The sequence below is a fragment of the Mus musculus genome, chromosome 7 (genome assembly GCF_000001635.26).
Source record: "Mus musculus strain C57BL/6J chromosome 7, GRCm38.p6 C57BL/6J".
NCBI classification, from domain to species: domain Eukaryota; kingdom Metazoa; phylum Chordata; class Mammalia; order Rodentia; family Muridae; genus Mus; species Mus musculus.
The window spans coordinates 79,856,110-79,882,355 of NC_000073.6; the positions used below are offsets into that span (position 1 = coordinate 79,856,110).

Below are 26,246 nucleotides of genomic sequence, written 5' to 3' on the forward strand. Positions count from 1 at the left end.
CCAGAGCTACACAGAGAAACCCTCTCCTGAAAAAAAAAAAAAAAAAAAGAAGGAGGAGGGAGAAAGAGGAAGGAGAAGGAGGAAAAAGGAGGAGGAGGAGGTGGAGGAGGAAGAGGAGGAGGGGGAGGAAGAGGAAGAGGAAGAAGAGGAAGAAGAAGAAGAAAAAGAAGGAGAAGGAGAAGAAGAGTTTATTTTGACTCCCATTTTAAGAAAGTCTATTAAGGAGGCAGCAGGTATGTGGGGTAGCTAGTTACATGGTATCTGTGATCAGTAAGATGCTGAGTTCATCTTCTTTTTATTTGATCCAGGACCCCAGGGATGCTGCAGCCTACTTCAGCTAAACCTTTTGGAAACACCCCACAGGCACACCCAGTCATACTGAGAATAAAGATGAGCCACCACGTCCACCATGTGACCTGACCCTGTAAGATAAATAGAGTCCGTAAGGTAGTCAGCCTTGGTAATACCCAAGATACAATTTGCAAAACACATGAAACTCAAGAAGGGAGACCAAAGTGTGAATACTTCGATCCTTCTTAGAAGGGGGAACAAAATACCCATGAAAGGAGTTACAGAAACAAACTTCGGAGCAGAGACTGAAGGAATGACCATCCAGAGACTGCCCCACCTGGGGATCCATCACATATACAGTTACCAAACCCAGACACTATTATGGATGCCAACAAGTGCTTGCTGACAGGAGCCTGATATATTTGTCTCCTGAGAGGCTCTGCCAGTGCCTGACAAATACAGAAGTGGATGCTCACAGTCATCCATTGGACAGAGCACAGGGTCCCCCATGGAGGATCTAGAGAAAGAACCCAGGGAGCTGAAGGGGTTTGCAGTCCAATAGGAGGAACAACAATATGAACTAACCAGTACCCCCAGAGCTCCCTGGAACTAAACCACCAACCAAAGAAAACACATGGAGGGACTCGTGTCTCTAGCTGCATATGTAGCAGAGGATGGCCTAGCCATCAATGGGAGGAGAGGCCCTTGGTCCTATGAAGGTTCTATGCCCCAGTATAGGGGACTGCCAGGGACAGGAAGCAGTAGTGGGTAGGTTGGGGAGCTGAGGGGCAGGGGAGAGGATAGGGGATTTTCAGAGGGGAAACTAGAAAAGGGGATAACATTTTAAATGTAAATAAAGAAAATATCTAATTAAAAAAAAAAAGATAGTCATTGTCGGAGTGAGCTGGGCCAGAGGGAGCCGGAGTGAGAAGGAAAATGGGGCACACCTTTAATCTCAGTACTCAGGAGGCAGGAGGCAGAGGCAGGTGGATTCCTGAGTTCCAGACCAGCCTGGTCTACAAAGTGAGTTCTAGGACAGCCAGGGCTATACAGAGAAACCCTGTCTCGAAAAACAAACAAACAAACAAACAAAAACAAAAAACAAAAAACAAAAAAAAAAAAAGTCAGCAGAGAGTTTTATGCCCAGCAGTGAACAATGGTATCCTGGCTGTCTCCACTGACATTGCATTTGGGGAAAGCCCAGGTATAGTTCAGCAGGCACCACGTCTCCTTTGTCTTCTCAGGCAGAATGAGCATATGCACACACCTCCTCCAGCTTGGAGGCGCTGGACACTCCTGGGTTACCCCTACCCAATACACACATCTGTTTGTAAGCCCCTGGAGCTTTGCTCCCTGCCACCTGGGACTTCCCCACCTCTTCTCTCTGTCTTGTCTTCCTGCACCAGCATTCCCCCCACTTCCCCCAACTCTGAAACAGAGTCTATCACAGAGGGTCCAGCATATACAATGGCAGAATCAACTGCCTGGTGGACAGTGAGGCTCGGTGATCCAGGCTTTATCTCTAGGGGATGACAAATCCCTGATGGCGTGTGAGCAAAAAAATAATCCAGACAGAGCAGATCCATCTTGTAGAGAAAGCACCCATCCCTGAGGCAGTGTGAGGCAGGCTGGGTAGTGGGAGGAGAGGGGCATTAGGAAGAGACAGTTTGGGGGTAGTTTCCAGAGTTGTGGTGAGAGGTGTGAAGGGAACCTGGGAGGAAGGTTGAAGAGGTGGCCGCCGGGTCACTGCTGAGCCGGTCAGATGGAGCTGGGTAAGTTCTTCCTGAGCTAGTTTTCAAAAATAATTTCTCGACACTGCTGTTTTCAAGAGTTTGGTATGGCTTTTATTATGAAATTAATTGAAAACAGCTTTTTGGAAGAAAAAAACAAAACAGAGAGGAACATTTAGAGAGAACTTTCTCCAGAGAGACAGGAAGTAGAAAGGGGCCTGCTGCTATAGCTGCATCTGGGGAGGGGACAAAATGGGCGTGGAACCCAGTGGGAGAGGATGAGATGGGGAGAGGCACCCGGACAGCCAGGCAGGAAGGCTGAGCCCTGCAGCCCTCTGCAGATCCCCTGAGCACCCCGCTTCTGCCCCAGCTGAGCGCCCCACTTTGCGGGGTTCCCTTGGGAGCTCCCGGATCATGTAAGTTCTCCATAGGCTCTGAGCTTGGCAGGCAGACAAATATCTGCCACCATTGTCTGACACTCACAGGCTGGGCAACTGGCTTTGCGTGGTCACTTACCACCCCACGGCCATTGGCTTCCTCCTCTATACAATGGAACGGTCTTATCTGAAACCCTCAGAGCGTGACACCTCTGTTGATTTTGTCCCAAATGAAATATCTGTTTATCTTAGGTCAGCCAGACAGGGCTCCTTCATCTAGAACATCTATAGGGGGGAAGCTGGGCAAGGGGCACCAGATAGGATTAAAGAGTCATAAAAGTGTTCCTGCTATGACTGCCCAGGATGAAGTGTTGTCCCTCCATGGAAGGGTGACAAGGGTGACAAGACCCTCCTAGGAGCCCCACAGCTTTCTGTGGCCTTCAGATTTCTGGAGTGTCTCAAGTCTGTGGCGAGGATTTTTTTTTTTTTTCTGCCTTTTGTGTCCTACACAGAGGCCAAATCACGGTCCTAAGGCTGTGGTCCTTGGAAGCAGCATGTCATCTATCACATGCCAAGAACTAAGCCCAGAGATCAAGTGACTTGCCTGGTCACTGGGCGGGGGCAGGATGCTGACCTCACCACCACAATGATAATTCTAATAGTCACATTTCCTCGACCCCATGACACACAGCCATGAACTCTACCCGTACGATTTCAGCTGCTCCTGGTGTTGTGGCAGGGTCAGGCTGCAAAGCTCCCAGGCAGGGAAGAAGAGAAGCCAGCCGTCATATTCTCACTGACCCCCTGAAGGCCCTGTGTCTGGCTTAGCAGTTTGTTGAACCCCATGTCAGATACTTCAGAAATTCTTTTTCTCCTCTCTGTAGCCCCAGCTGGCTGGAACTCTGTGTGTCCCGGGCCAGTCTTGAACTGACAATTTTCCTACTTCAGTCTGTCAAATGCTGATGCTCCAGGCCTGTGCCACCACGCCCAGCCCTTTTTTTGAACAAGAGTACTCATGGTTTCATTTTGAGCTGGACCCTGCAATTCCTATAGCTGCTCTGGAGATATGGACTGATCCCCTAAGCATTTGATATCCACATGGGTAGCACTGAGGCCAACTTCCATAGCTATGAAGATCCAGGGGAATGTAGATCTGGGTTGTCACCCGGGAACCTGGAGAGAGTTTTGGGGAGCACAGACATCCTGGATCCAAGATGAGGAAGTTAAGACTAGAGGTCTAAGCCAGGCATGGTGGCACCCACATTTGATCCCAGCACTCGGGAGCACAGGCAGGCAGATTTCTGTGAGTTCAAGGCCAGCCTGGTCTAAATGGTGAGTTCCAAAACAGCCAAGACTGAGAGAATGAGGCGGGGGAGAAATAGAGCTCTCTAGTTCTATTTGCCAGGTGGTCTGTAAAACCTGGACTCCCAAGGACTTGGAATTCAAGATCATCAGCCTGGCAGTGGTAGTGCACACCTTTAATCCCAGCACTTGGGAGGAAGAGGCAGGCGGATTTCTGAGTTCAAAGCCAGTCTGGTCTACAGAGTGAGTTCCAGAACAGCCAGGGCTACTCAGAGAAATCTGGTCTCAGAAATAAAACAATAGCAACAAACAAAGAAACAAAGACAAAAAGTGAAATCAAGGCTATCCTTGGCTATACAATGTGATGAAGGCCAGCCTGGGCTACATGAGACCCAGTCTCATGCAAAACAAGGGGACTTCAGCAACCTACCTCTGAGGGATGGAAACCTGGCTCAGAGAGGGCCTGAGGCATTCTCCAAGTGGCCAGCATTAGCAGGGTAGAACGCCCAGGACATGGATGACCCAAAAAAGCTTGCCAATGACCTTGGCCATTCAAATCCACTACTCAGGCGATCCCTGCAGCCTTTCCTTGGTCACCCCTCCTGCAGCTGAAGGGCCTCCCGGCCATTCCTGTCTTGAAACTGCCTTACCAGAAAATGATATTTTGGCCATTTAGCCTGTTTTTTTACCCTCTTCTGTGACAGATCCCTGAGAAAATAACTTCAGGGAGCAAAGACTTGCCCAGGCCAGTCCTGTCTCCCTGCCCTGGCTGGCGCTGCCGAGGGCTGGCAGAGGAATCCCTGTAATGTGCCCTTTTAGCACCCCCAGGGACTGGGTTCCTGGTCTTTGGTGACAGATCACCACACAGCCTGTTAGGGGTTCTGAGGGTGAGGTCCCCTGGAGAGGTGCCAGGGAAGCCAGCAGCCTGTCCTAAGGAACCTAAGGACACTCTTCAGTTTCTCCGTTTTCAAGCTCTCCCTTTGTGACTACATAGCTTCCCAGTTTTTCTTTTAGGGATACTTGTCATTGGATAGGAGACTTTTTCCCCCCCTGAATAAAATTAAGAGTAGGAAGTAGACACAGCCTCTTGGTGCTGCGGGTTAGCTCACCATTCTCATTCTTGTCCTGGGACGTTCCTCAGCCAGTCAGCCTCCACCCACCTCCACACAGTGGCTCCTTATCGTAGCTTCCCTTGCCTATCAGCATCAGGAAGAGAAAAATCACCAGATGTCCTACTACCTGTGAGAACATCGCCCCTTCTCACCCTGGGGAGACCTGCTCCAACCTGTCTCCCCTGCACGCCCTTCCCACTCTACCTCAGTGGCCTGAAGCCTTTGTGGGAATTCTCTCGGTCGGTCCACAGCCTGTCACTCATCTTGACCCCCTCAGCTACGCTCGGGCCTCTCAGACCTCTATGCCACCCCTCCCTTCCCACGTGTCTGCCTCACTCACTTAGCCCTGAATTCCTTCCTGCTCAGTTTTCATGACCCCACCTCTCCAAAACCCCCACTTCTGCCAAACACACCAGAACACCCCTCCCCATCTTGTCATCGTGACCGACCCACCTTTTCCTTGGATTCACCAGCTCCGGGATACCATCCCCCATTGCCAAGCAAGGCCAGGAAAGACCTGCCCAAACTTAATCTCTGACCTAGCCTCTCTGGGCCCCATGGGACTTGCAAGTGTATGTTCAGATGGCCCTGTCATCCTGCCTCTGTGATGGCTGCCACTGATGCTCATCCTTGGATGGGGACCCTGTCACCATCTGCAAGCTGCCAGCCTCTCTGTTTTCCAGTCAATCTTGGATGTGCTCAGTGCTTAACCCGCCATTCCATGACCTAACTCTGTTTTTTTGTTGTTGTTGTTTTTTTTTTTTTTTTTTTTTTTGGGTTTTCGAGACAGGGTTTCTCTGTGTAGCCCTGGCTGTCCTGAAACTCACTCTGTAGACCAGGCTGGCCTCGAACTCAGAAATCTGCCTGCCTCTGCCTCCTGAGTCCTGGGATTAAAGGCGTGCACCACCACGCCCAGCTCCTAACTCTGTTCTTAAGTGAGGCCTCAGTAGTCCCTTTTGGCCTCTCAAGCTTGCCAGAGGTCCCTCTGCCCTCTTTTCGCTGGGTAGGCCTCACAGTGCCCTTCTCCGCAACTGTTTATCAACCTTCAGAGCTCCTCCTGGGTGAGCCACACCCCAGGCCCAGCTGCTCAGTCAGTGTGACTACTTCCCTCTGAATCACAAAAATCCTCTTCCCTGATAAGGGATGGTTCGAAGGCACACATCACCTAACCCTCCCTGGAGGAAAGAAGCCAGCCTACAGGGCACAGAGCCTCGCACTCGACCGGCTGTCAGGGTAGCAGTGTTGGGTCATGGTTAGCTGTGCTTGGTGAGTCCTCACAGGATGTCTTTTGGTTGCTCTGTCCCAGAGTGTCATGTTTGCATGTGAGGTCCCCACAAGTGCAAGCTCGCATGTAGGTTGAACACACAAGTCAGCTGCTGGTGCTCTTTCGGGAGGCCGTGGTACTCTGGGGGTGGAGATGGGTCTTAGAGAGCGTTGGTGGGTTGTTCCTGCCTCCTGTTCCTCCAGGTCTCTGCTTCCCTCATCTGCCAAGATAGGAAGCTCCGCCACAGTCAGCACGGGCACCCCACAGGGCTCCCCCTGAGAGAGACTAACGCTGTGAACAGTTCTTCATCCTCCTTCCCTTAAGCTGATTCTTTTGGGGATTTAAGTCATGAGACTAAGCAGAAAAGGAACACACGGCATTCTCCTCTTTGGAACCTTCAGGAGAACGGCATCAGATGATGTGTTTATAAAAGGATAGAGGAAGAGGGATATATGTTCTATGGGGGTGTGGTGAGGTATGGGGAGAGGGGGGTGCCTCAGCGGGCCCACGCCAAGGCATCCCTTTCCCATGAGGGACCAGTCACATGATGGTATAGTACAGAATAGAGTTTATTCAGGGCATGGGGAGGGGAGTTGAGAAGGTAGTAGAGGCAGAGAAAGGCAGAGAGAGGGAGAGAGTACGGAATTAGAGGTCGTCGGTCATGGCCATGAGCACCTGGAGAGAGGAGGAAGGGAAGGGGGAAGGGAAGAGCTCAAGAGGGCAAGAGAGAAGCAAGCAGGAAGCAAGAGTAAGAGCATGAGGAGGGGGCAAGCAGCCCCATTTATAGCTGTTGCCAGGTAACTGTGGGGTGGAGTTCAGACAGAATGCTAACACTCTGTCTAGCCAGCCTGGCCCTGGACACTGCTCTAGGTTACTTCAGGAAAAGGTCTACCTACCCTTGGCCTGGACCCTGAGGTACCTGCTCCAGGATATTGATCTGCATGACACATGGCCTCCTGAACGGATTATCAAGAGAAGCACAGGCCTATGGGTGGATGAAACCCACTCCAGGATAGTAGGCTACGGTCCAGCTTTGGGTCTTGGATATGACACCTAATGGCCAGGTGATGCTATGTAAATATCTCTGTGCCTCACTTGTAGCCAATTATAGTTCTTTACCTCACTGGGGTGCGGTGACAAAAGCATAATAAAAATCTACACATGCAGCAGGGCTCAGTGCACACTAGCCATTTAGGATGATTACAGATATCTTGGACCAAACAGCCTCGGGCGCTGCTTGTCATCAGCTCCAGACACGAGCTTTCCACACCTTCTCCCCATTTAGGTGACCCAGGGTGTACTGGCTGGTTTTGTGTGTCTATCACAGAGAAAGGAGCTTCAGTTGGAAAAGTGCCTCCATGAGATCCAGCTATGGGGCATTTTTCTCCATTAGTGATCAAGTGGGGAGGTCCCTTGTGGGTGGGACCATCCTTGGGCTGGTAGTCTTGGATTCTATAAGAAAGCAAGCTGAGCAAGCCAGGGGAAGCAAGACAGTAAGAAACATCCCTCCATGGCCTCTGCATCAGCTCCTGCTCCCTGACCTGCTTGAGTTTCAGTCCTGACTTCCTTGGTGATGAACAGCAGTATGGAAGTGTGAGCCGAATAAACCCTTTCTTTCCCAACTTGCTTCTTGGTCATGATATTTGTGCATGAATAGAAACCCTGACTAAGACAAATTGGTACCAGCATAGTGGGGTATTCCTGTGACAGCCTGACCATGTTTTGGGGAGGACTGTGGAAGGACGTTAGAACTTTGGGCTAGAAGATCCATTCGGTATTAAGAGCTCTGTGGGATATTGTATAGGAGCTTGGAAGATAATGTTGAGAACAGTGCAGAAGATGGAGGCCTGGCTTGTGAAATTTCAGAGGGAAGATTAAAGACTCTTTTCAGGGCCATTGCTGTTTTGATTGTGAAGATTCTGTGGTTCTGGTTAGCTGGGGCTGAAGAATCAGCTGTGATTAACAAGATACCAGAACTACTAAAGTGAAAACTTTGCATTACTGGGACTGTTGATGCTGGTGAGCTGGAGCTAAGAAATTAGCAGTGATTAAGAAGAGACCAGCATCATTGAGGTGACATCTTCTGGGAAGTGTTTTCTGAGAGCACAGAGGCTGTGTTCCAGAGATAGCCAAAGTTGTACCTTGTGCTGTGGCTGGGCTTGGTAATATGTAAGAATCACCCAGGTGGTACTGGTTTTGAAGGCATGAAGGGGTCATGAAGAACAGCTGAGGTTTGGCACTGTAAGAGGCCATGGAAGGCCATTGGTGAAGGTGCAGCCTCAGTTGCAATTGATGGCCCAGGACCAAAGGGGTCATGCAAAGGAGTTGAGGCTTGGCAACTATGAAAAGAGCCTATGAGAGGCTATTGGTGAAGTCTAGTTACAGCGGAAGACAGCAGTGTTTTGGAGATGCCAGTACCATGAGATGACCAGTAAGAACAGCAGAAAAAGTAGAGTACTGGCAACTGGAGCCTAGAAGACAAGGAGTGTGCTACAAAGGGCAGAGCTGGAGAAGAGACCCAAGCCCCTGGAGGAATCCAGAAGATCATGAGTAGATCCCAGACATTGGACAGTTGGAACTTAATTTTGCTTTTGGTTGTGACTGTGCCCTGATATTTTTCCCTCTTGAAAGAAGAAAGTATTTTAATGGAGTCCACAGTTAAGAGACTCTGAATTTTAGAAGATATTGGTTATTTTTAAAGGGATTGAACTTTTAACATGTAAAGACTGGAACTTTTAAAGTTATTTAGATCTTGGGGATGAATAAGAAAGTAAGGGCTGAGGCTTAATAGTGTTTGTGTGTCAAGTTGAAAAGGGGTCAATTGTACTGACTGTTTTTTTGAGTCAATTTAACATAGGCTGCAGTTATCACAGAGAAAGGAGCTTCAGTTGGAAAAGTGCCTCCATGAGATCCAGCTGTGGGGCATTTTCTCCATTAGTGATCAAGTGGGGAGGACCCTTGTGGATGGTACCATTCCTGGGCTGGTAGTCTTGGGTTCTATAAGAAAACAAGCTGAGCAAGCCAGGAGACATCCCTTCATGACCTCTTCATCAGCTCCTGCTTCCTGACCTGCTTGAGTTCCAGTCCTGACTTCCTTTGGTGATGAACAGCAATGTGGAAGTATAAGCTGAATAAACCCTTTCCTCCCCAACTTGCTTCTTGGTCATGGTGTTTGTGCAGGAATAGAAACCCTGATTTAGACACAGGGGGTCAGTGATGATACAGCAACATGCCAATGGGTGGGGCAGCTGTAGTTTTAACATTTGCCGGTTTCTATGACATAGGCGATCCAACTGATCAAGGGTCCAGCTGTTGCAGAAGATGGAGTTGAGACGCAAGGGCCAGGAGCTCTATCCTGCACAGTGGTCCTGCACAGCCCCACTGTGCAAATCAACAGGCCCCATCACCTCCAAAAGCATTAGTAGAAGGCAAGTATGGCACATTGGTGACAGATGGTGGACTTTTAATATTATCTTCATCTTTTAGAAAAAAGATCTATTTTTAATTTAATTATATGTAGCCATGGGAATGGGGCATGTGAGTGCAGGTGACCTCAGAGTCAGGAAGACAATGTCAGATTCCCTGGAGCTGGACATATGCTTGGGTCTGCTGGAGTGATGTGTCGACTGCTGGGTGCGGATGCCAGGAACTGAACTCAGGCCCTCAGCAAGAGCAGCATCCATTCACTCTTAACTACTGAGCCATTTCTGCAGCCTCTATCTTTGCTTATTTACAGAGGCTGCTAGGATTGGACCTAGGTCCTCATGCAGGCTAATCACCTGCTCTGTCCTATTCCCTAGCCCACTTTTACTCTTATTACTTTAAAGATATTCTCTTTTGTATCCCAGGTGGACTTTGAACTCCTTATGTAGCTAAGGATGACCTTGAACTTCTGACTCACCCGTGTCTTTCTTCTGCGTACTGGCCGTACAGATATGTGTCACCACACCCTGGGTTATGTGGTACTCCAAGGGAACCCAGGGTGTTTGCATGCTAGGCGAGTGCTCTCCCAAGCTCTTCCCCACCTTTGCTTTTAGGAAACTCTAGTTAGTTTGCTTGTTTCTTTGAAGACTTACTTTCTTTTTTTATTTTTTTAAAAGAATTTATTTTTTGTATATGAGTACACTGTAGCTGTCTTCAGACACACCAGATCTCATTACAGATGGTTGTGAGCTACCATGTGGTTGCTGGGAATTGAACTCAGGCCCTCTGGAAGAGCAGTCCGTGCTCTCAACCGCTGAGCCATCTCTCCAGGCTGACTTACTTTATTTTTCATTATGTATGTGTATGTGTTTTGGTACAGGTGAGGTCAGAAGAGGTGCTGCATTCCTGGAGCTGGAGTTTTATGGGTGACTGCAAACTCTCCAGCCCTTGTTTTCAATAAACTTTAAGTATAAGCATCTCTAGTTTAATTTTTCACAATGGCTGTGCTGAACCCATGAACCCATGAAATGGTGGAATTTTAACAAGCCACTGTCCCAAGCACATTCAAGCTGGGCCCCAGCACCTCACTATACCTTGTTGGGTCTCCCTTCCCAAGGCCGTTGTTACTATGGTAACTCTAGGACCAGACCTCTGCACATCAACAGCACCCCCTCCCCCCACTTTCCACCCCATTAAACTCTTTTGGAATGCTAGGCATATGTAGAAGCTGCCTCTGGCATAATGCCCTGTAACCTGGAGACCCCTGGTCTGCCAGTCAAATACCATTACAAAGCTGAGGTGGTAGCACATGTCTGTAATTCCAGTGTGAGGCAGGGGCATTGTGAGTTCTAAACCAGCCTGGGCTAACAGTTAAACAATGACAAAAGGGGTTTTCATACCAGGTTAATAAGCACAAGCTTTGGATTCAAGCACACACTGGTATCTTGTGTTGCTATCTGCCATATAATAGCCATGTTACCCTTAGTGACTTAATCTCCAAGTCAGTCATTTGCTGGAGCTGTATAAAGGGAATATGAATTCTAGCCAGGTGAGGGCACATACCTGTAACCCCAGGAACTTAAGAGACTTGAGGATCAGGAGTGTCAGGTTCTCCTCAGCCTGGGCTACATGGGTCAGCCTGAGCTACATGAGACCAAGTCTCAAACAAAACAAAACCAAGGGCCGGGGCCTGACTCAGCATGTAAGCAGGAATGCTTGCTACACAAGCATGAAGAAGTGTGTTCAAATCCCGAGGCCCATGTAAATTTTAGGTGTCTTTGTGTACCACAGCAGAATCCCAGGGCTTGCTGGCTGCCAGCCTGGCTCCAGTGTCCGTGAAAGCCTGCCAGGGGAATAAGGCAGAGGGTGAGAGAGCAGGGCGTGCCACCCTCCTTTGACTTCTGTATGTGCATAGGTGTGTACACCCAGGCACACATACACAGACATCACACATAACACACACACACACACACACACTAAAACAAAACAAAAAACAAAAATACCAAAAATCAAAAAATCCAAAGGGTGGTGGTGGCACACACCTGTAAACCCAGCATTTGAGAGGCAGAGTTCAAGGCCAGCCTGATCTACAGAGTGAGTTCCAGGACAGCCAGGGCTACACAGAGAAACCCTGTCTTGGAAAAAAGTGAACAAAGAAACAAACCATAACCAACAACAACAGAGAGAAAGGGAGTGGGGGTTGGGGAGGTAGAATTCTGAAGAGTCTGGTTAGAGTTCTTACTTAGCCCTGAGTCTCATCCTGGACCCAAATCAAACCAAACCAGTTCTTTCAACTAGTCTTTGGCCTGAACTCACATTGGACATTTGCAGTTCTGGCATTATGTAGTCGTGAATTACAGTCATGTTACAATAGGAAACACATTGAACGGGCCCAACGGGCCCTCCCTTTGCACTTGCTCCTGCCAAGCCGGCAGACAGTGCTCTCTCATCTCTAGGGACTAGTCAGCACGCTCTACTAATGAGATCACACCACTCGGAACCAACCCTATGTGTCGGGCTGCCTCGCTCCTGAGTTAGTTTAGATTTGACTCAAACACACAGAACCCCTGGCGCAGTGTGTGATGCCGCCCTCGAGACCCCTGCATCCGCTAGGGGAGGCTTGTCGGGCCCCAGCTGTGGGGATCCACCAGAGGAGACTGCTTGGATTCAAGGTTTTGAGCCAATAGAAAGTCTTTATTAGCTAGCTGGGTGTTGGGGAGCCAGTGTAGCTCCAAGCCCCTATCAGGGCAGCCATTTGAGCACAAAAGCCATGTTCTGGGTTGACTAACAGTTAGAAGTGGAACTACAGAAGCTAAGGGGCAAGGTGAGTCCATTCAGAGACTTCCCAGAACGACAGGATTTGACGGAGTGGGTCTTTGTTCTCGTTTTTTTTGGCAGGCGGTGCTGTCTGCGTGTTGTTTTACGGCCTGAGTGGTACTTCCAGCCCTGAGGTGGTTATGCTAAGGTCTTAGGGCCTCCTAAGGTCTGGCACCCTGTTTCTCAGTAACCAACAGCCTTACAACGTGGTGGTTCCTTTCTTGTTCACATTCCATGCTGTCATAAGCTGGCTGCAGTTTTGTGCCAAGTCACCTGCATTCCAGGACCCAGGTTGAAGGAACAACCCTTATCTGGGGAATGGCTCCCTGCCAGACAGAGGTAGAATGATCCCCATTGCACAGTGCTATGACCCCGCAGGTGTCTTCTGTGAGCTGGCACACCTCTAGTATGTACACCAGTCACTAATGAAAGCAGTCACTCGCAAGAAGTAGTCTAGCCTGGTGTCAAAACGTTGGCTATCCCATTCTCCCCTGGAGTAGAATTCTGACCAGCTTGTTTCAGCTGCCTGCCCCATCCCCACGATTAGTTCTTAGCCTTCCTTCCCTGGGTTGAGACGATGACACACTGTCTGCTTCACACCATTCTGGGCTGCCTCTTCCCTGACAGGGCCTGGGTCAGTTGGACTACCTAAGACCATCTTTGGCCAAGGCCTACTCTGTACACCCATTCCAAGGCAATCTCCTCCCTCACACTTCCCAAAGCCCTGGAGTTCTGTAGCTGGAAATGCAAGCAGACCTGGAAGCCATTGGAGATGGATCCCTTCCCTCCCGTTTCCCTGGTAACATTAGGAAGGAAGTCTCTTAGGATTTAAATTACCACTGGGTGGGGCATCTGGGCTTTGTAGAGTCAAGAACTCAACAAAGGAGAACTACTACTTCCTGATTCTTTCTTCTAACAAAGAAAGGAGTTTTACCTCCAGCCCTGGGTAGGGACCTCATATCCCTCCCTGGGGATGGTGGCTGGCAGGACTTCCTTTCTGTATCCTTTCCACGGAGTCCTAACACAGAAAAGAGCAAGTTCTCTTCCATCCCACACCCTCTCTCTCTTACATACTGGCCAGGAACTGGACCATGCTTTCTCTGCCACTCTGGGCTCTTTTTACCTTTTCACAAAGCCCCACCCCCACACTTTTCCCACCCACGTGATTGTTTGCACATCGCCGTTGCAAACCCCCCTCCCCCTTCACTCTTCTTTTCCTTCGGCTTCCTCCTCCAGGCAGCTCTATAATTTTCTTCCAAACTCCAATAAAATTGTCCTCAAGCTTCCTTGCTGGTCTGTATTTAAATTCTTTTATCACAAGACTAAGAAACCAAGAAGGAAAATTTAGTTTCCCTGGTAACTAGGGACTCCCATTCTATGGCCACAGAGTCTTCTAACCTGAGCTTGTGTGAGCAGGCTGTGTAAGCAGCAGTCTGCCATAGGCCAGGTTCTTCCTGGGCACTGCTTTCCCTGTGCCCTTGCCAGGCTTCCAGAACTCCCAGCCGCAACCCCCCCCCCCCCCACAACTCTCACAGCCTCGGCTTTCTCTCTTCGCAACCTTGGGGTGGACACTCGGTCCTGCTTGGGTACTGTCTGCCTGTGAGCAGGCCCCTGTTACTTGCAGGTCACCAAGGTCTTGCCTGCTCTTCCCTTGACCTCGATCTACACCATGACACTTTCCAAGTCCTGCCAATTCGAGCTCTACAGTGTGCTACAAGTCTGCTCCATGTCTGTCCCCACTGTCCCACTCGGATCTAGCCTGGGTCACCACAAATGCTCTCCCAGTTGGGCTCTGAGGCATCTTTTCTTTCCCTCTTCATCCACACTCTGCTCAAAAGTCAAGAATAAAAATAAAAACAAGCCGGGCGGTGGTGGTGCACACCTTTAATCCCAACACTTGGGAGGCAGAGGCAGGTGGATTTCTGAGTTCGAGACCAGCCTGGTCTACAGAGTGAGTTCCAGCACAGCCAGGGCTACACAGAGAAACCCTGTCTCAAACAAACAAATAAAAACAAAATAAAACCAGAATTAAACGTTGTGGTGCATGACTATAATCCCAGCATTTGGGAGGCAGGGGTTTGAGGCCAGCAGGGGTGGGGGTGGGGGTGGGTGGGGTGGGGGGTTGCCGGGTGAGAGCTCAAGGCCCTGTGAGACTTAGCCAGACTCAGCTTTCCTTTCCCTCCAAGCCTCCCTTGCTGCCTCAGGCCTGCTCTCCATCTTTGGGGATCTTAGTCTGTGCTAAGTGTCTGCAAAGTGGGGAACTGGAAGCTTTACCTCCAAAGGTGGCCATGTTGGGGGAGGGACCTGTGAGCGAGCACTGGGCACTGTGGAACGGATTGCTGAGGTCTTTGTTCTGAAATCCGACTGGACCTCCACCTCCTGCCATGGGGTCATGATCATGCACCACAAAGATCTTCCCAGACTGCAGAAAACAAAACTAACAACCCCAAACTAGTTCATTAGTTTGCATTAAATGAGAACCGGTTTAGAGCTTGGTTCCGGGGATATACGCCTTCATGGTGGGGATTGTTGGAATAGAGCAAGGACTTGGTGCTTGGCAATAGGACAGCTCCTGTCTGTGGCAGCAGGAGGCTGCCTGCTGCTCCTATCTTGGTAGACTAGAAAGCCAAGAAGAGCCTGATGACATTCCTGTTCTTTATGTTTTGTTTTGTTTTGTTTTGTTTTTTCCCCAAAACAGGGTTTTTCTGTGTAGCCATGGCTGTCCTGGAACTCACTCTGTAGACCGGGCTGGCCTCAAACTCAGAAATCTGCCTGCCTCTGCCTCCCAAGTGCTGGGATTAAAGGCCTGTGCCACCACTGCTGGGCGAGATTCCTGTTCTTTATAAATGGCCCGATCTGATATTCCACTAGAGCTGCACCGAGGGACTGAGGTGATCCATGAGTTCTGTCCTGCCTCTGGCTCCAGACCCTGTGCTCAGCTGGTAGCTCAAGCTAACACATACCCTGGGATCACTGGTTAAAGCCCTCAGTGGTCCACTGAGCTATGCTTCCCCTAGGAAGTCTCTTCTCACCTCTATCCTAGAACGGAACCCTCCTGTATTCAAGGGGCCCATGAACGTAAGTATCTCTGCAACCCTGCGGCCCTGTGGAACAGTGTGGAGTGGTGCAGCAGGGTGGTGGGACAGTGGCAGTAAGGACAGTGACAACCATGAGGTAACAGTTCTTCAGCTCATACCACCAGTCAGTCACTATCCCACATGTTTTTGACAGATTAGTTTTCCACCAGTAAAGCTGCATGTTTTCAGACAGGGTCTCATGGAGACCAAGGTGGCTTCAACTATGGAGCGAATGCTCCTGCCCCAACCTTCTGAGCACAGGGCAGAATAGACAGATGTGCACCACCATGCCAAGTTGCTGCTATTTGTCTTTTCTTTTTCCAGCTGAAGTACAGCCTACAGCAAAAGACAAATTATAAGTGTAGAATTGAAAACCATCAGACCATTAGCACACACATGAACTGGACAGAGAGGAAGTACCTGGCTGCTCTCTCTAGAAGTCCCACTGTGCCTGGCTGCTCTCTCTAGAGGTCCCACTGTGCGCCTGGCTGACTTACCCTAGGACACACCCTTCCCCTGGCATCTGGTCCCAGAGATTCAACCTGCCTGTGTCTTCAGGGTTGAACTAAATGGAATTTTGCCTAGGACAAAGTTGATTGAGCCTCTCCCACAGTCTGCAGGCTGAGCACCTGCTTTCTGGGTTCCATAAACACGGTCTGTGGTTAGCTGCGGCTGGCCCCTTTGGGATCAGGTAGCTTTCAGCATGATATGGAGACTCGCTCCTTGTGGATTGGATACCACCGTGTCCTAGTTAGCTTCAACTGTCAACTTGACACAGCCTAGAGTTATCTGAGATGGAAGCCTCAACTAAGACACTGCCTAGATCAGTGAGCGTGTTTTGTTTTATTTTGTTTTTTAATTGTGGGGGAGGCGGGGAAAATGTCTTAACTGGCAATTGAAAAGGGAAGACCCAGCCTCCCTGTGGGTGATGCCATACCTAGGCAGTTGGACCTGAGCTAGCAAGATCTGAATGAGTAAGCCAGTAGGCAGTGTTCCTCCATGGCTTCCGATGTTCCTGTTGTGGCCTCCCTTAGTGATGGTCTGTGAAATGGAATTATAAGTCAAACAAATCCTTTCTTCTCCTAAGTTGCTTTTGGCCAAGGTATTTGTCATAGCAACAGAAACTGCACTGTGCCCCAGGCTATGAAGAGCATGCACACACTCTTGTCAGCCTGCCCACATCTTGTGAATGCACATGTGCTTATTTGGCTTCCCCGAGTCACGGAGTCAGCACACATAGACTCTGGTGGGCTCCATCAGCCAAGTCTGAGCATTCTCCCGAGTGCTGAATCCTGTCTCCTGCCGGCATGTGATGAGAGCCATCCTGGTTCGTTCACACTGGGCAGACTCCACACCACATGTGCTCAGGACCAACCACCCTCTACTTCCTGGCCACCAGGCATGGCTCATCACCAATCAAAAGTGCCCACTGGGATGCTATCTCTGTCTGTGGTCCTCACATCCGGTGTTGGCAAAGTCGGCATTGAATCTTAAGAGTTCCAAAACACCCAGGGCTATCTAGAGAGACCCTATATCAAAAGCAAATAACAACCAAAACCAAAAACCCTCCCAAAACAAAAATGATGATTTTTCAGTGCCATTCCTGGCTTGGGTCTTCTGTGGTGAGGATGCTGCGCTGCTCCCATTTTACAGATGAGGAAACAAGTTCAGAGATTAGGGATGCTGCTCTGAGTCACACATCTGGAAGCAGCAGAGCCACTCAAACACATCAATATTTTGTTTTGTTTATGATTTTAAAATGCTGTCTCTACATATTACTATTAGTATTTCTTGTCAATCCCATAATATCCATCATGTATATTTATTGTTGGGCTATGTTGTAGGACCCAGGGCAAGGCAGGCCCAAGGGGTCAAAAACAGACAGAGCTAGGATAAGTGGGGACACTGCAGAAAGTGTCTCCAAAGACCCCAATCAAGCACAAGTGCGGAAGCTACCTCAGGTGACTGCTGTGGGGGTGGGGCTAACCACTATTTGGAAACACCATCACCTTCACCTGAAATGCAAGATCCAGAAGAGCTGGTTTCAAAGCTGGCTGTTCCAACAGTATGCTCTGGTGTGGAAATCATTGCTCTAACAGGAACAGGCAGCGTCACAGGCCCACTGTTGCAGCTGGAGTCTGGTGAAAGGGTGTCCCGTGCTCAGCGCTGCGGCTGGAGAAGACTTTGAAGGCTGCCCTGCCCGGGGCTGATCTCTGTGGGAAATGCCTGGCACTGTAGCAATCTCATGGCTTCACTTTGCAGGCCTACTGTGTGGGAAGACTTGTCTCTCTTACCAATACAATTGGATAGGAGACACATTGGCCAATGAAACCAATGGGCTTTTTTCTCTCTTTTCCAACACAGCAAGAAACTGAGATGCAGCCCATTGCAGAGACTTTTGGGTTTCCCATTTGTCACCTTGAAGACTGGCAAGGCTGGTCTACTACACATGGCCCCTTATCATCCCCCGTATCAGTAGCTCCACTTCGATGAGGGTCTTAGGGTCTGATGATGGTTGGTAAGTCAGACGGTGTGAAAACACACATTCCATAGAAACTGTCCTTTGGTAATGGAGCTTGTCAGCTCTAGAAATATGCAGATCGGTCATCTCAAGAGGCTGGGCAGTGGCCGCAATCACAGCTGCATCTACCAGAATGCGCTGTGACAATAGGCTGGTCTAGGGCATAGGCCTTTCAGTTATGTTTTCAACAGAGGGCATTTCCAACTAGTGATGGTCTCACTGGGATGAAAGCATGCTCTAAATTGGGGAACATATGGACCTTGAGCATTTCCCTCCGTCTGAGGGATTGGGGTGCGGTTTGAAGGATTGGGGGACTCATGTTTGACAACTGTACCTGGAACTCCCTTACAGTATTTTATCTGTACTTTTCTCTCAGGAGCTTGTTCTCCATCACACAGAAGACAACCTCCAGCTTGCTCCTCTGGGAGACCGGCTCCTCATTCATCCCAAGTGCTCCCAGGAGGCCAGTCTCATGGCACAGCTGGAAAAGTACAAACTTTGTTCTTCATCTTAGCTATCCAAGAAAGGGGGGGGGGGTTTACATGACCCCACCTTTATTGGGCCTGCAGGCCAGGGCACCTGAGTTCCTGCAACTCCAGAGCTCTCTCTCCTCTGTCCCCATCTCTGGTCCCACCAGTCAGTCATTCCTATCTTCAAACCCTCATCTTCAAGGAAGCTTCACTTAAATACTCCCTTCCATCCTGCTCACAGTTTACCCTGCAGTTTCTCTGGACATGGGATGGGGCTCTCCAGGGGATAGGTTGGGGTCTCTGTCTGCCTTCCTGAGAGGGCCCCTGGTTGCTGCTTTTCTTGCAGTCAGGATGAGAATCAGACCCTGACAGCCTTCTTCCCAGTGCCACAAATTTCCCAGCAACAGCAGCAGACATGGCCTGTGGAAGTCTTTGTGGGTCACACTGTTGGGATGTCATGATGAGGCCCCTTCTGACAGAGACAGCCAAGCTTTGGAAGGTCCTACCAATGTACTCCTCAACCTAGTCGGGAGCCTGCCCATTCCAAGCTGGAACTGTCCATCAAAGGGCTGGCTTTGCTGACCCAGCTGGGAGCTTGGCTGGGCAGCTCCAAGTAGGAAGACCACTTTTCTTAGTCACTTCCCCATTGACACAGAAGTGGGGTGACTTTGATAATGGAAAAGCATTCCTTGGCTCTTGGTGAGCTTAGCTGTGGGCAGGCGAGAAAGCTAGGGTCCCAGAAAACTTGACAGCTACAAAAGCCACCTTGAGCCAATGGCTTCCAAGTTCTCATCTTGCCACTTTGAAGAGTGAAATGCATGGCCACAGAGGGGTTTTTAGAAGTTTTATTATAGTTTCTGATAGTTTAGGAGGCCAAGCTGTAGAGCAGGAACAGGTCCTAGAAAAGAGACGCCGTGAATGGCTTAGGTTAAGTTCAGGGCTTGTTAAAGGATTCATGGTGAAGCTGGGGATGTGGGACAGGAGGAGGAGCAGATGACCCGTCCATGAGGTGAGCGAGCAGTGTCTCTCCAGCTCTGCTCATACCCTCATATACAGCTTCCAGGCAGGATTAGAGCTGTGGCTCTGGGGTCCCTTCCTGTCTGACCAGTGTGTTTCCTGTTCTGCTCTCCCCGGACGTCAGGTTGCTCCAATGTGCACACTCCTCAGCCCTTGCCCAGGCTGTCCTTTACTCTCATCCCTTGGCCATGTCACTTACTCCAACTCCATACGTGACAGAGCTGGACCCACGCTCTCCTGTCCACTCACTCACCAGCAGGCGTTTATCCCCAAGCAAGCGAACATGCCCATCATCTCATCCTTTTCTCGGTACAATCCTTGCTGTCCTCCACCTGCACCCATGGGCCTCCCTACTCCCATGTCACAGTCCTACAGTCCTAGAACGCAGAGGTACCGTGGGACTGTAAGGATGGACTTCTTGGTGTGAGTGCTCACAGGTGTATGTGTAGGGTGGACTCTGCATTTCTGGAGGACAGTAAGACTGTACTGAGCTGAGGGCAACTGAAGCTATGACCTTAGTTTTGAAAGTGAAGATAAAGGACGCTTGTTTCTTCTTCAAACTGCAAACACTTGCTGCCAGGAGGGCAGTGCTCAGTGGCTGGGAATAGGCTATCCTCTGCTAAACTGGTTTTTTGTTTTCTTAACATGTAAAGTGCATGGGGCTGGAGAGACGGCTCAGCAGTTCAGAGTACCCCCATTCAACTCCAGCTCCAAGAGATCCAAGGCCTTCGTCTGGTCTCTGAGGGTACTTCTCCACCTCCATGTAAAAATACTGACCTATAGCCAGATGTTGGTGTTGCATGCCTTTAATCCCAGAGGCAGGCAGATCTATGAGTTCAAGGCCAGCCTGGTCTATGGAGCAAGTTCTAGGACAGCCAGGGCTACAGAGATATCTTGTCTTGAAAATCAAAACAAAACAGAATAACTAAACAAAACAAACCCCTCAAAACCCGAACTACATAAATTAAGTTCTTATTTGGAAAGGAAGAGTTGAAATAAGAAAGAGCTCTGGAAAGGGTTAATCACTTGCATTGAGGTATTTCAACAGCCCCATCTGCCAGAACATGCAGGTGAAGAACACCCCACAGCTTCCCAAAAGGTCAAGGCTTACTGTGACCTTGAGGTTTGGGCCTAGCCTGGCAGCCCCCACAAAGAGCTGGCTCACTCTGGGTGGTCAGCACACTTGGAAGAGTGGGCATCCAGGATGTGTGCAGAGCAGGTGGGGCTCAGTACTCCTCTTGGTCACTGTGAAGGAGGGCAGGGACCTGCTCTGGAGCTTCATTTCCAGGTACCCATGGCTGATGTGGCCATGCTGAGGAAAGCCTTTACAGGCCAGGCCAGGCCAGGGATCGTGTCTGGGACCTAGGCAGAGGCATTGCTCCTAATTTCTTTTCTGAAGCTGAGGTCACAGAAAGAATTGCTAAACTGGCTCTGCAGTGGTGAGGGAGGGAGGGAGAGAGGGCTGGCTCTGCATCTGGCAGAGGACGAAACATCAGGGCTAGGAGACTCGCTACCCTCAGTGTAGCATGTATGGTGCCATGGTCAGGCTTGGGAAAGGTAATTTGTCCAGCACTGTATGCAGTAGGCATGACACTGGCAAGTCAGGGGTGGGGACTGTCCTTTAAATCTTCCACACTGCAGTCAGAGTCTGGCCTCCATGGTGCCAGGCTGCCAGTCAGTGCCCATGTTCCAACCACGTAAGCACTGTAGCTGGGCCTTGCTATATTGTGAGTTCTTTTCCCACCCTTTACACGACCCCCCCCCCCCAAGTTTTACCTCTATCACTAGATAGGAGAGAACAGAGAGAGGGGAGAAAGATAGAGATCTCTGAATCTAATTCCTTCTTGTTTCTTTTCGCTTATAGCTGGTCTTTGCTACTTTTGTGGGTCCTTCTTTTCCCTACCCTTTAGCCCCTCATTTTCACCCCCTATCATTAGATAGAAGAGAGAGGATAGAGGTGGGAGAGAGAGAAATAGAGATCTCAGAATCAAATTTCTTTCTGTTTCTTCTTTGAACACAAACTACTAAAAACTATAACCAACCACCCCCCCAACCCCCAACAACCAACAACCACTGATCCCACCTATCTGGGCCCTAGCAGTATATACCCTCTAAAAAGTTCCAAACGTCACACAATCGCAGAAACCATCTGCTAGAGCATAAGGTAAGTCATGGTCAGCTGCTGTGAAGTAGACCCAAAACCCCACGCCTGGGAGTAAACCAAAAATGTATTCTTATTTCTTTCTTTTAAAAAAAAAAAATCAAAGTTCCAGAATTGTCACTACAGAGCACTGTCAGGGATGGTCAAAGACAGTGGAGCAAAGACAGCCTCTCTCTTAGTTTAGACCCAAGAGTAGTTACACAGAAGACAGGGAGTGGGGGGTTCCAGCTGTTAACTAGAGTCAGTGAGAACACCCAGGGAAGCCCCTGTGTAACCACCCAGGTCCAGGACCCCAAGGCAAACACAACCCTGGCCTCTGGTTGCGTCACTGATGTCTCAAGAGCAAAAGGAACACCCCTCTCCAGAAGGACCAAGGACTTCCTCTATGTCACAGCAAAGTGCACAGGGCACTTGTAATCTCAGCATTTTGGAGGTGATGCAGGAGGATTGAGAATTTAGGTTACAAAGTGAGATCTTGTCTCAAAGCACAAAGGGGGGAGAGGGAAAGAGGAAGGAAAGGAGGGAAGGAAGGAGGGAGGGGGGAGAGAGAGAGAGAGAGAGAGAGAGAGAGAGAGAATGAGAATCTCAGACAATGGCTTTCTTAATAGCAGACAAAGTAGATGCAAGTCATTAGCAATGAATTAATCCCTCTGGCTTGACTAGAGGAATTGAGTTTTCCAAGCCTGAACCAGCAGACTGTCAGGGGACATGGTGCAAGCCGTTGTGTGATGCTTGCTTTTGCAGTCTACAGTACCAGGACACAGTTTTGGGGAACCAAGTAGTTTCTAGCAAGCAAACACCTGAAATCTAAACTACCTGGGAAGCCAAGTGCTTCCAACTCAATGGTGCCTTAGGCCAACAGCAAGCATACTTTAGAGCAGCACTGTGGCCCTTTTGACCCTCAGCCTGACAGCACTCTGGGCGGCTCCATCTCAGGCAATTAACTGAAGGGACACAGGATCCTCCACTCTCCTCTGCCTACCTTAGAGAACTAAGCCTGTCTTTATTAGTTTGTGAGATTGCTCAATCCCCTGAAGTCTCAGTTTCCCTGTCTGTCATCTATAAAAGAGAGGGTTGTAAAACTGGGAGAGACTATCTTGAATAGTAAGGAGAAAAAAAAAGAGCTTTGGAGCCAGGCAGGCACGTTTCCAACCTTAGCCCTGGGTGACAAAAGTCTGCTTAACCAGGCAGTAAAATGTCCATGGGTGGGGCCAGAGAGGTGGCTCCAGTTCAGAGCACTGCTGCTCTTGCAGAGGACCTGAGTCTGCTTCCCAGCACCACAATTTTAGGGGGCTTCTCAACCTCCTGTTAATTTGAGGTCCAAGGAATTCCATACCCTTCTCTAGCCTCAGAGGGCATGTATACTCTCCTCTGGCCTCAGAGCATACCATCAGACAGACAGACAGACAGACACACCCCAGAAATAAAATAAAGCTTAAAAAAATGTCTCTAGTAAGGACTATTAAAGGACTCTTCATGTCCCCCTAGAGCAAATGCTTGATTCCAGCCACTGTAAAAGGAGATGAATGTACACAAATGGCAATAAAATAACATAAAATAGCAATGAGATGCTTCCAGAGAATGCAGTAGGATTGATCTCAGGTCTGTCCTCTAGCCAAGTGCCCACCATCACTGCAGCTCTGACAGAGGACTGAAAGGTGAGGACAGGATGCTGCATCAGCACCGGCAGAGTGCAGGAAGCCCTGCTGGGGACTGAGACACACTGGGTAAGACACACGGTCTCCTAGGACATCAGCATCACAAGCCATGGAAATACACTATCCTATCGGGAGGGAGGGAGAGGGGCCTGCGTGGGGCGGTTCCCCATGGCGGTGCATCAGCCTCCACACCAGCACATGCAACTTTGCAGGGTTCCAGAGCTGTAGAATGTCAACCAAGGGAGCCCAGTGTGTTCACTGCAGGACTCAAGCTGGGAAGCACACAGCACTACAGCTAGCATGCTGCAGGCTCAGCCCATATAGCACCCAGCCCAGGCTCCCAGCTCTAGAATCTGAGACTGGTTAGTGGATTCTGAGCAAGTGTGTGTATGTGGGGACTTCTTCATTCACAGCACAGCACTGAACCTTCTGCTTCCAAGAGAACAGTGTATTTTAAACTTGGGAAAAGTCATAACCTAGGAGGGATCCAGTCGCCACAGTCTACAGACATTGGTCTCCTCTGCGAGAGGGTTCTGGGGGTCGCACCAACTCTGTGTGTGTGTGTGTGGGGGGGGGGGGTGGTAGTGGCACGCACACAGAGTGTGACTTAAACCATCCAGCGCACAGATGCCTCTGACAACAAGACTAGGTATATACTAGGAAACTGCTCTGCAGCAACTGCGGACCACAATGCTTGACCATTCAGAGGGTATAGAGGCCCTAGCAGAGGTGGTGTACACCCTGCCCTCACCTGCCACTTACCATGCCTGACAGCTCAAAGGCTAGTCTTTCCCCCTGGTCTTTCCCCCAGTAAGTGATACAGGATCTCAGAAGCCCTTGGTGCTAGAGAGGAAGTCAGATGTGTTCAGTCCCAGTGGTGGGGCCCTGGGAAGCAGGTGGCGCGTTCACAGTCCCTGGCCCTGAGGGCAGCTGTGTGGGGGAGGCGAAGGAGCAGTGGCTTAGTGCCCTGATGTCTATCACAGCCGTGAGTCAGGAGCAGCAGGATGGCCAGGAAGTGTGCACCCAACTCCATTCCCACTCTGGGAAAGGTGCAGGGCCCCAAGGTGCGACTCTAAAGGCTCAACGGGGTTCTGCTTCTGGACTTGACTGCTTTGCTCATCCTGCGAACTCCAGTTCAGCCCAGTCCCCCACCTTCACACAAACTGGGACAGGTTGGGGACTTTGATGTTGAGGTCACCGATGTTGATGTTCCTGGGGATCTCAGGGAGGTTGATGTTCTTCACAGCGGACACGGCCCTTGCTGGAGCTGCAGAGAGGCCGCCCTGGAAACGAGAGGAGAGTGTTAGTCGATTTCCAGTGTCGTCTGCTTAAATCCTAAAGCAGATGACAGAGATCTAAAGCATTCCAGATGGCACATACAAAAGTCTTCATTCCTCATGGGTGTCAACAAAGCCCTATTTAGCTATGTGCAGCCTTGCAGCCTTTGCTGCCGTCCCACTACAGGGTCTGCAAAGGTGTGCTGTGCCCTGTGCTTCATGCACTTTTATAGTTATGGCAAGTAACACCACGCTTGGCCCATGGGAGTTGCTCAATAAATACTTGGTAGGGAACTCTGAGATGATTTATCTAAGTCCTATGACTTGAGGGTACTAGATTTACAAAGCAAAACAAAATGAAACCCTTTCCTTAAGAGTCTACCTTACAGAAAAGTGCAAAGCCAGAGAAATTCCTTTGAAGGAGAAAGAATGTCAGCTTTCAGACAACAGCCTGCCAGCTAGTGCGAGCTGAAAAGGATGGGCTTTGGATGTCACGTGGCTACAGGCTGGGAAGCAGTAACCCTGGAAAATCAGCCTCCAGGCCCTCCAGGCTCAGCAGGGAGTAGAGGGGGTGACACAGGCCTGAGAGTCACTTACTGTTCTAACCCACAGCTCTCAGGACACTCCCTCTAGCTCTGCCCTTCCCCTGCATGTCTGCCTCGGCTGGTTCCAGACCCCTTGCCTGACTCACTCACTGTGTCTGGAAGCCTCCCAGCCTGCACTTCTCAGAAAACCCTGGCAGGCAGAGCTGTGGTCAGAAAAACTCTGATGAGATGAGCAGTCTCATAAGAAGGACTCCTGGTTTTGTAAGACAGGTTCCATTCACAAAGCAAAGAAACCCACTCAGACATGTCACTCAGAGATGTCACCATCCCACTATTTCTGCAGCTGTGAGGGGTACCCCTCTAACCCTGCTCACTGTGGGGCTGAGGTGGGTGAAGACCAGGGTGGGATTGGCCTGGCTTCACCATGAGCTCCTCCATCAAGCTCAGAGCCACATGAGGATAAGGAGGCATGGTGTTTTATTTTCCTTTTTTCTCTTTTTTTGGTTTTTGGAGACAGGGTTTCTCTGTTTAGCCCTAGCTATCCTGGAACTTACTCAGTAGATCAGGCTAGCCTCAAACTCACAGAGATCTGCCTTCCTCAGCCTCCCGAGTTCTGGGATTAAAGACATCTGCCACCACTGCTTGTCAAGGAACGCTTTTCTGTTTGCTTTTTGAGACAGGGTTTCTCTATGTAGTCCTGACTGTACTAAACTCACTATGTAGACCAGGCTGGCCTCGAACTCAAAGATCACCTGCTTAAGTCTCCTCAGTGGTGGGACTTAAAGTGTGTGCCATCACCACCTGCCCAGGTATGGTATTTCCAAATCAGCATTACTGTAGTTTTGAAGAAGCTTCACTGAAAGTAAAGAATCTTGACCTTCCAGAGGCTACGAGCTAACCACAAGCTATGGCTGCTCACATACGGACCGCAAATGTGAGTCATAATCATATTCCAGAGGCTGGCTGTCCGTCCTGCCATCTGCCTTTCCTTTAAGCCAGAGATCTCAAGTCGCCCTACCAGTTTAATGTTTACACTGGCCTTCATGTTAGTGTAGTCAAACCAAGGAAGACAGGAGGGAACCACCTCCTAAGGACTCCAAGAAACAGAAGCCCTCACAGCAAACACAGACCCACGCAGCCCACCCAAGCCCACCCAGCAGACATAGCCCACTCAAGCATGCACAGCCCACCCAAGCCCACCCAA

The 26,246-nt window shown here is 49.8% G+C and overlaps 1 protein-coding gene across 1 annotated transcript in view; it reads right to left on the bottom strand.

Moving 5' to 3' along the window:
* Positions 1-19,215: 19,215 nt before the first annotated feature.
* Ap3s2 (adaptor-related protein complex 3, sigma 2 subunit) overlaps positions 19,216-26,246 on the bottom strand; it is a 45,316-nt gene continuing 38,285 nt past the window's right edge. Inside the window, exon 6 of the mRNA NM_009682.3 lies at positions 19,216-24,503. Coding sequence (NP_033812.3) covers positions 24,375-24,503 — 129 coding nt within the window. The 3' untranslated portion in view covers positions 19,216-24,374. The remainder of the gene's footprint in view (positions 24,504-26,246) is intronic.